This window comes from Carlito syrichta, unplaced genomic scaffold, assembly GCF_000164805.1.
Source record: "Carlito syrichta isolate Samal-C Ts95f unplaced genomic scaffold, Tarsius_syrichta-2.0.1 Scaffold308192, whole genome shotgun sequence".
Taxonomy (NCBI): Eukaryota; Metazoa; Chordata; class Mammalia; order Primates; family Tarsiidae; genus Carlito; species Carlito syrichta.
In genome coordinates, this window is record NW_007252288.1 from 846968 (window position 1) to 857863 (window position 10896).

At 33.6% G+C, this 10896-nt stretch overlaps 1 protein-coding gene across 2 annotated transcripts in view; it reads right to left on the bottom strand.

Annotated features, from left to right (window-relative positions):
- The window catches only part of LRRCC1 (leucine rich repeat and coiled-coil centrosomal protein 1), a 32969-nt gene that overhangs the window by 19494 nt on the left and 2579 nt on the right, over positions 1-10896 (bottom strand). The window contains exons 2-6 of one of the 2 annotated variants that reach the window (XM_008065224.2): positions 10375-10580; positions 9969-10034; positions 6149-6316; positions 4911-5086; positions 4605-4814 (exon numbers count right to left, since the gene is read on the bottom strand). In XM_008065224.2, coding sequence (XP_008063415.1) covers positions 4605-4814; positions 4911-5086; positions 6149-6316; positions 9969-10034; positions 10375-10580 — 826 coding nt within the window. The remainder of the gene's footprint in view (positions 1-4604; positions 4815-4910; positions 5087-6148; positions 6317-9968; positions 10035-10374; positions 10581-10896) is intronic. The other variant, XM_021716128.1, reaches the window with a different exon arrangement.

The following is a 10896-nucleotide window of genomic DNA, read 5'->3' on the forward strand; positions in this document are numbered from 1 at the left end:
TTTTTAAGTTTTAGACTGAGAATATGAGAGTTAGTACCATGCAAGGAGTCTAAACCTAAGGTAAGAAAAAACCCCACAGACTTGAGGGCAGCATGGGTAGACTACAAGTAGTCCAGTAAAGAATAAAATAAGTAAAATTTGAACTGCTGTTTAAGAGCAAAATTATAGCTTGAGTCAAACAAAGTTAAATGCTTGCTAAAACAAAAATGTTGACATTCTTTAGAGAACCATAGTGGAATCTAGAGTCTTTATAACATTCAAAATGTCCAGAATACATTCCAAAATAACATAGGAAAAACCAGGAAAATGACCTATTCTCAATTAGAAAAGCTAACTAATGGGGACCTAACCTGAGATAACTCAAATCTTTGAATAAGCAAACCAAAACCTTAAAACAGTGATAACTATGCCCAACAAGATAATAAGAAAATATATAAATGAATTCATAAATGAAAAGACAAGCTAACTCAGCTCAAACAGAAACTACAGAAAAATAAAAATCCTACAACTGAATAATACAATGTCTGAAGTAAAAATTGACCAGGATAACAGCAGAATGAGGCATTAAAGAAAGAGTAGGTGAATCTGAAGACAGTCCAGTGGAAAGTATTCAATATGAAGAATACAAAGTCAAATATCATTACAATAAAATAATTGGTCCCAATGCTATACTATTTAATATGAAGTGATTTTCTTTTCACTATTTTGTAAAAAAATGTCATCAAGTTGCTGGTAGGTGGCCTGTGAGATATCTAGGAGTGCAAAGGGCTAAATATAACTCTACTCTATAACCCAGAAATTGTATATCTAGCTGTTTTCTGAAGAGAAATAAAGAAATATATTCACAAAAAGACTGTATGGTAATAATAAAAAGACTGTATGTAGCTTTACTCATAAACTTGTAATAGGCTAATAGTACATCAACAGGATAATGAAAAAAAAAATAGTATATTCATACAATGGAATACTATAAAAGAAATAAAAACAAGCTTCAGATCCAACAACATATCTCAAAAATCATCCACCATGACCAAGGAGGCTTCATCCCTGGGATGCAGGGTGGGTTTAACACCTGCAAGATCATAAATGCAATTAAACACATCAACAGATATAAAAACAAGAACCCCACATGATTATATTATTAGATGTAGAAAAAGACTTTGATAAAAGCCAGCATCCCTTTTTGATAAAAATCCTCGAACACCAGGCACAGAAAGAGTATACCTCAAAATATGTTCCACCCACAAAAAACCCACAGCCATCATATTGCTAAATGGACATAAACTGGAAGCATCTCCCCTGAAAACCAGAACAAGGCTGCCCACTCTCATCCTTCCTGTTCAACATTGTATCGCAAGTCCTAGTAGAGCAATTAGACAAGAGAAGGAAACCAGGAGTATCCAAATGGGAAAAGAGGAAGTTAAGTTATCTCTCTTTGCTGACATTATGATCCCATACCTCAAAATCCAAGAGAATCTGTCAAAAACCTCTTTACACTGCTAAAGGACTTTGGCAAAATCTTGGGGTACAAAATAAATATGCAAAAGACAGTCACATTCTTATACACCAACAACAAACTGGCAGAGAACCAAATAAAAAGCACAATCCCACAATCCCATTCACAATAGCCACCCCCCCACACACAAATACCTTGGCATCTTCCTAACGAAAGACCTTTACAATGAAAACTACAAAACACTACTCAAACAAGACACAAACAAATGGAAAAATATTCCATGTTCATGGATAGGAAAAACCAATGTTGTTAAGATATTCATCCTACCAAAGGCAATCTACATATTCAATGCAATAACCATTAAATTACCAACATCATTCTTCTTAGACCTGGAAACAATACAGAAATTCATATGAAAACATGAACGACTACAAATAGTTAAAACAATCCTTAGCAAAAGAAATAAAGTAGGAGGTTTCACACTACCAGTCTTTAAACTTTACTATAAGGCTACAATAATCAAAACACCCTGGTATTGGTACAAGAACAGGCATATGGACCAATGGAACAGGATAGATTCCGGAAGCAAAACCTCAATTTCTCAACCAACTCATCTTCGACAAAGCCTCCACCAACAACCATTGGGGAAAGGAGAACCTATTCAGTAAATGGTGCTGGGAAAACTGGCTGATCACATGCAGAAGATTGAAACAGGACTCTACCTACCACCATACATAAAAATCAAATCTAAATGGATCAAAGACCTAAACGTAAAACCTCAAATTATAAGAATGTTAGAAAACATCCTTACAGAAATCAGAGTAGGCAACCAATTCCTCATCAAAATCCCAGATGCCCATGCCATAAGAGATAAGACAGACAAGTGGGACCCCATTAAACTGAAAAGCTTCTGCAAAACAAAAGAAACCATCAAGAGAGCGGGGAGACAACCCACAGAATGGGAAAAAATATTTGCCAACTACATATCTGACAAAGGTCTAACATCCAGGATCTACAAGGAACTCAAATGTGCCAAAAGGAAAAAAACAAACAGCCCCATTAAAAAGTGGGCAAAAGACATGAATAGACACTTCTCAAAGGAAGATATACAGGCAGCCAAAAGACACATGAAAAAGTGCTCAGCCTCACTCATCATCAGAGAAATGCAAATCAAAACCACATTGAGATATCACCTAACTCCAGTAAGAATGGCCATCATTAATAAAACAAACAACAGATGCTGGTGAGAATGCAGAGAAAAGGGAACACTTCTACATTGTTGGTGGAAATGCAAACTAGTTCAACCTCTATGGAAAACAGTGTGGTGATCCTAAAAGAACTAGAAATTGACCTTCCATACAACCCAGCAATCTCCCTTCTGGGAATATACCTGGAGGAACTCAAATAATTCTACAAAAAAAGATACCTGCACATGCATGTTTATTGCAGCACTATTCACAATTGAAAAAAACATGGAACCAACTGTGCTGTCCATTGAAACTGGACTGGATAAAAAAAAAAGTGGTACACAATGAAATATTATGCAGCCATAAAGAAGGACAAATATATGACTTCTCAGTAACTTGGATGAATTTAGATTCTATAATACTCAGTGATCTATCGCAGAACCAAAGAACTAAGTACCACATGTTATCCCTCATAAACAGGCCCTGAACATTTACCATAATACTTTAAGGAATTGGCAATAGTGGGATACTGCTGGGGTGGGGGTGGGAACACAACAACATCAATAAGGGTACCTGATCTCAAACCAGGCAAAGTGGTAACCAATGGGAAGCCCAAATTTTACCCACTCGATGACCACTTGTATACCTAATCCTTAATTGTATCCCACATCTTTGAAATAAAATATAAAAATAAATAAATAAAAACAAGTTACTAACACATATAATAAAATGGATTAATTTTTAAAAGATTAAGCTGAGTCAAAGAAGTCTTACACAAGAGTACATACTGTACAATTCTACTTATATTAGGTTATAAAACAAATATTAAATAATCTACAGTAGGAAAGAAAAGAGAAGTGATTGTCTCTGGATGGGATGGAGGAGTTCTGCATGTGGAAGGGGCCAGACATGAGGAAGCATTCTAGAATGATGATAATGTTCATCTTTATAAAAGTTTGGGTAACAGGTACATGTTTTTCGATGAAGGTAATATACATGTCTGTATTTTGCATCAAAATAAAAATGCTTAAGAAATACTGAATTCTAGTTGATGATATGCATACTTAAGTTTTTAGGGAGAAATGTTATGTGTATAACTTTTTTTTTAAATGTGCCACAAGGTAGTTTAATAGACACATACATGAAAAGATGTAGTAAAATGTTAAGGATAGAATCTAGTTGGTGAGTATATTGATATTCATAAGAAATTCTTTCAATTTTGCAAAAGGATGAAAGTGTTTATAATAAAATGCTGAGGAAGAACTAAAATTAAAGGCAAAACAGCTTTTCACAGAGATAATGATGTCAAAGAATATGCAGGTCGGCATTAGTGTCCCAGTTCTATTACTATTTACGTATGTTACTCAAACTCTTGGGATTTCTGACACACAAAATCCTCATAGATTATTTAATCCTCACTCACCTAAGGCAGACCTCTTGTTTATCCAGCATTGTTAACATTATATATATGATAATAGTTCAGGCTTAAAAACCCACTGAACCATGATCATTCCATAAACATTTTCCACCCTCTTCCCTACTTCGAGAAAAAAAATTTGAATATTAATATTTAGCTACAAATTTCTAGGTCAAGCTAACATCTGACTAATATCCTCTCTGACCTATACCACTATCTTTCTATCCTATACCCAGCTAGAAGGCAAAGTAATAATTCATTATAGTCAGAAATGCATGGTGCCCAAAACAACCATCACTGTGGCTCAGAGCAAGAATGCCGGAGTGAGGGTTGGAGAACTGAATGCAAATAAATTCTAGGAATTGTAGTCCATACACACAGTTCATAGATTCTAAAAATCAGAGATTCAGTAGCAGAGGTGAAAAAGGGTTAATAGCTCAATAAGGTAGAGACTGATTAAGTGAAATAATTTTTATTTTACTTTTCCTTAACTACTTTGTCCTTAATAAACAAATAATGCTTTAGAAAAGTGGAAAATAGTTACTTCATTGAGAAGCTGTAAAATTTGACTATCTAATTTCTGAAGTTTTAGTTCATTCTGAAGATCACTTTCATGATTAATTTTCTCTTGCTCAGAAGATGGACACACAGATATAAAAGAAGTCAAAACAGTATCTGCTGGTGTACTTGCAAACTGTTCCAAGGGCGCTGACTCCTCAATAGGTGCTGTTACCACTGGCATACTATCAATGATCTATGACACAGAAATAAACAAAAATCCAATAAATTTATATTCACTTAATGACATTTGAAGGTATTTTTGTATCAAATTTAAAAATCAGTACTATACCTCATCTTCACTTATATTTGGGGGAGAATCAGTAGAAACTAAATTATCCAAAAGACCTTCTAAGCACTGTAGGCGTGATGAATTTATTTCTGCCAAATTTACTGGTTCACCAAATATGTTCTTGCAATCTAGGATTCTAAGCTGTGGCAAAGTCTGGAGAATAACTGCTCTGTACCCTTGGAAGCAAATCATCCAAAATGAAAATTTAAACATTATGAAAAAAGAAGTAATAATTTCTGATAAACTAAATTTATCAGCTGCCAAATACAGTACCTGCGTGATAAAATTAGTTCCAGAAAGCAACTCATGAACTTGTAGAAAGGCTACTTATCAACTTCTTTGGCATGTAATCATGAAATATAAAATCTCTCTCTCCCCCCCTTCCTAATAACACTCCTGATGAAAGTCAAAAACTAAAAAACACCATCTCTAAAAAATTCCTTCAAAGCTATAAATGCATGAAATAAGTAGCAATTTATTCTGAGAAACATGTCTTTTGTTTCATATTTTTAAATATCATTTAACCATAAATAACATAAATAAACATAAAGCTGGGTGATGTGGCTATTGACCGTGCCAGACTTTACCAAGTGAGGTCTTGGTATTAGCAAAACATCTTCCTTTCTCCCCTTTAAAATACACATAATGAGTGAATACTAAGACAGGTAATCTATCAAGTATTTAAGAATAATGTTTTTTTTTTATTTTCCCTAAGAACAATTAAACAGTAGGTTAAAGTTTTGGTGCTTAGGCTAATAGGAACACTTTAATTCTGCGTAAATGTAAATGTATAGCTAAGTATTTCTATTAAAGACCTATGAAGTGGTTGGAAGAACTCCAAAACAGAAAAAGAAGTCTGGCAATTCAGTATTAGACATTTTAAAGGATGAGCTATTTCAGCAATAATTTTCTTCTCAATTCTGAAGGGAGGGTGACTGTATTAAGAGGTAGTTAATTTAGGCAAGAAAGTGAAAACAAAGATTCAAATTGCATGAACTAGAGGCACTCAAATATAAAACTGTCTAATTAGGAAAATTACTGATCTGTTCATCCTGTGTACTTCTTTTAATAGCAATTTAGTTTGTTTTAATAAACTAATTTATTTGTAATATGTTTTCTCCAATACATAATAAAATGTTGCAAAACTTAAGATGAAAATAAAGGCCATAAATACCAATTTCAGAAAAATGAAGAAGTTATGAATATTAACTGTCCCCAAAAATAATAATTGTTCAAACCTGGTAGACGACAGACGGGATTATCTTCTCCATCTTTCTCCAAAATGAGATTAGTCAAGAAGTGCAAACCTACTGTACACTGAAGTAAATGATGGATACTATCTATACAATTACTATGTAGGTCAATATACCTAAGTTTATGTTTAATTCCATGAAGGGGAATCAACCCTGCAATAGAAACATAATTCTTTAAATGTCACAGCACTAGTCTTTCCAATAGATAATTAAAAATAATTGCTATATAGGTTATACTTTGAGAAGCAAAGCAGCAGCACTAATAAGACCTTGCTGTGAACAGCTACATCTAATGAACAGGCTATCAGTAAAGTTAATTGTTCTCAAGAAACATAGGTTTACTGTCTTTTGAGGCCTTAGCCCCTGAAGTTCCTGGGCTCTGGTTCTCTTCAAAACAAATCAAAAGACTCTTCCCAAGTCCATCCATGCATGCACTCATATGAGATCAAGCATAAAGCAACAACTTTAGACTCTCTCAGTGCATCATTTTTGATTTAACAGACATAAGCAAGCACTAGTACACTCCAATTTGGTTGCTTTAAATATAAAATAAATGCAAGTAGCACTCATTTAATTCAGTTCCCTGGAAATATTTCTAGAGCATTTTGTAGCAGATGCTACTGGACCCTGGCCCACCTTGGATTTCAGCTGTAGTTGTTATGACAAGTGCAGACGTACATTTCTAGTGTGCCCCCTCAAGTACTTAAAGTTTCTTTCTTTTCTTGCCTTAGAACTTCCTTCAAAATAAAGAGAGCTTGTTGAGCAAGACACAGCCTGGAAGTGTGAGGAGGTTAACACCAAGAGCTCTCCTCTACCAAAGGTAACTTTTTAGTGGACGAATGCCCCAGTTTCCCTTCTTTTAGAAGGATTATTCTGAGATGCACTTTTTGCTGTTGCTCATTTTTTAAAATGCAGTTTCTTCAGTCTGACTGGAATATCCTTTTCTCATCAATGCTCTTCATTTGGCTAATTTCTTCTCATCTTTGTTACACCCTTAGGAAGTTTTCTCTGACCACTCCCAAATAAGGTCTGATTTTCCTGTCACACATTCTCATGGTACTCTCCTCAGTTAGCTATCATATTTGAAAATTCCTTGTTCCATGTTCCTGGTTCTTTCCCTTATGCTTCCATTTTAGATTATCCTAGGGCTCATTTCTAGGTACCCTTCTCTATGTACATACTGTTCATAATCTCCTATAATTTCATGGATACAAATATAGTTGACTGCTTTTAAATGCCAAATCTGCAACTCCAACCATGATCCCCTGCCCCAAATTGCAGATTGTACAATACATACATATGCTGGATAGTGTTCCCAAATTTAACACAGGATCCTTAATTCTCATTCTCTCATCTCTAAACCCGTTCCTCTACCAATCTGTCCCATGTCAGTAAACAGCAACATCATCTAACTGTCAATCCTGAGAAAACTCATAATTAGTTATCTTTGATTCCTCTTTCTCTCATTTCCCTATCCCAATCCATCAAAAAGTTCTATGAACTTCACCTGCTAACCACACCTATTTACTCCTTCGTACTATTTATACCTTAGTCCAAGTATCCATCAATTCTCATCTAGTCCATTGAAATAGCTTCCTAACAGGTTGTCTGACTTCCATTACTGCCCACCTAAAATCTATTTTCTACTCAGCAGCCAAAGCGATCTTTTAAAAATATAAATTATATCACTCTCTTGTTTAATGCCCCAGTGACTTCATATTGTACCTAGAATAAAATGCAAGATTCTTACCCTGCTTATAAAGTCATCTGAGACCTGGTCTTTGCCTATTTCCCCATCTTTTTTCTTAGCATATTAACCCCTCATTTGCTATGCCCCAATAGAACCAATTTCTTTCTTAGAGGCAAACATGACCCTGCCTTAGTGTCTTTGTATGTTCTTACCATATAAGTTGCTGTTAATTATTGCAGTGTTTCTGAACATACAAAATATCACTATTCTAAGAACCATCTATTAGAACTTACAGGGTTGTCGCTTCTATTTTCTTCACAATCTTTATCATTCATTATCTGATATTAAGTCACTAAAACTCACCCGTTTTAGGTATAGAGTTTGATGCATATAAAAGCAGTTGTGTAACCACCACAACTGAAATACAGAACATTTCCATCACCCTAAAAAGTTCCCTCATGTCCCTATGCAATCAATTTTCTCCCCCCATTTCCAGCCCTTGGCAACCAATAATTTCTCATTTTTGCTCCTACAGTTTTGCTTTTGTCAGAATGTCATATAAATGGAAACATACAAGACTCTTGTGTCTGGCTCCTTTTGTTCAGCATAATTTCTAGATTTATCTTTGTTGCTGCATGTATCACTGTTCATTCCTTTTTATTTCCAAGTAGGAGTTCATTGTATGGAAGTATCACAATTTGTTTATTTATCAGTCGTTGGACATATGGGTTGATTCCAATCATTAAAGAGTATGAATAATCATATATAAATGGTCACATACAGCTATACAATCACATAAACATTCATGTACAGGTCTTTGTGTATAGATATATGTTTTAATTTTCCTTGGGTAAATATCAAGAAGACTGCATGATTATATTACATGTATGTTCAACATTATAAGAAACTATCAAACACTTTTTCCAAATAATTTAATTTTTAATTTGCATTTTCTTAACCACTAAGGATACTAAATATTTTTTCATGTGCTTATTTGCCATTTGTATATCTTCTTTGTGAGATGTCTGTTCAAATCTTTTTGGGGTAAATGATCTGCTTATTGTTGTTTTTTTCATCACTATAAAACTGTTTAATATAGGAATCTTTAATAAATATTTGCTGAGAGAATGAACTATCTTATCCAGTATTTACATTTTTCATATAAAATTGCAACCAAAGAATAAAATACCTTGCTCACCATCACACAGCCATGACAGGGCCAGAACTGAACCTCAGTTCTAATGCTTTCATGTTTTTGGAGGGGAGGAGGGAAGGGTTAAAAAATTAAAATACAGCTGCTACTTCAGCTTAAAAATACAGACTAGGTCTTTGTATTTTTTGTATGCTAAGCAGCTGACATAGGGCAGTGTTCTTCTAGTAGGGGAGAAAAACAAGTCAACAAATGAATAAAATAGTTTCAGATTATTGATAAAGATTATGAACATAGTTTTGCTAGTTCTAACAGACAATTCTAAAAATAGATGAAACTTTGGTTATCAACTGCATCACTTTGAAAAATTAAAAAATGGGTAATAATTAATTTTTTAAATATATAATAAAGACAAAAAGAATAAAACTTGTTCTTCAATTTGCAACAACCTCTGGAATGTTGTATAACCTCACTGTTCAACATAGTAGCCACTAACTACCATTTTATTTAAATTAAAATGTAAGTAAAATTAAATAAAATTACAAATTCAGTACCTAAGCTCTACTAGTCACATTTCAAATGCTCAAAAGCCACATTTGGCTATTGGTTGTCATACCAGACAACACAGATATAGAACATTTGCTTCACTGTAGAAAGTTCTATTGTAACTATCCTGTGATATGTAACAGTTTATCAATTATCTAAGATTAAATTATTATTCCCGTAAATTGGGTCCTTCCCATCCAAATGTTTCCAATTGTTCCTTTTTTTTTTTTTTTTTAAATCTCAGCTGTGGCTTGGGCACCAACAAAACTAAATTATGACCGAAGCACACTCTCTAGATAAGATCTTTGACCAAAAATTAGAATTTTATTCGCAGATATTTCTAACATGCTGAATTGAGTATAATTCAACACATGTGGCAAACATTCAGCATTATAGAAAACATAAACATATCAACTTACCACTAAGATCATGTATGTGGTTATAAGATAAATTCAGTCTAGTTAGATTAACTAGCTCTTCAAGTCCTAAAATAAAATAAGGTAAAATACAATAAAAACTTTATAAGATTTAAAGAAGTAATTAGAAGTACAGCATTTCAATACTATTTCAATACTATTTCAATACTATTGAATTATCCAGTTCAATACTGGATTTACTTTGAAGCAAATCCAGTCAGTAACGTGAAATCAATTTTACTGGTATTTTGAAAAGAACACTTAGCTTTTCAAAAATGAACACTTTTTTGGAATAAACATTTTGTATGAATATTAGCATCAGTTTTCAAAAATTTATGAAGTTTTCAGAGAAAAAATAGATTAAACCATTTCTCTTATGCTAAGTATCATATAAAAATCACGTACAAACCTTCTATTCTTGTGATCAAATTGCAGGACAAGTTTAAAGTGCATAGCTTTGTCAGTGTGTTTAGCCCTTCAATTTGACTTATTTGATTAGATGACAGATCTAAATGTTGTAAATTCCAAATATGACCAATGGCTTCAATCTTAGAGATGTTATTGCAATGAAGATTGATGGCGTTTAGGGTTGAATCTAAAGATAATTCTGATATGCTACAAAAGAAAATATATATTATGAAAGACAAATAAAAGATGAATTTTAAAAGCATAACCAAATAATTAAAATCTACCAAGCTGTATGTAGATACCAAATATGCGCTTTATTCATTTTAGAATGAAATCCTTCCTCTTTGTGGTAGCTTTGAAGCGTCTCATAAAACAAAGTGTTTCTTACCACATAAACCAGTATTTTGGAAAATTTATACAAATAAGAAAGCACTCAAGGGAGGCAAGTGACTGTGGGCATTTCTTTTTTTTTTTGAGTTGGAGTCTTACTCTGTCTCCCAGACTGGAGTGCAGTGGCCGCTCC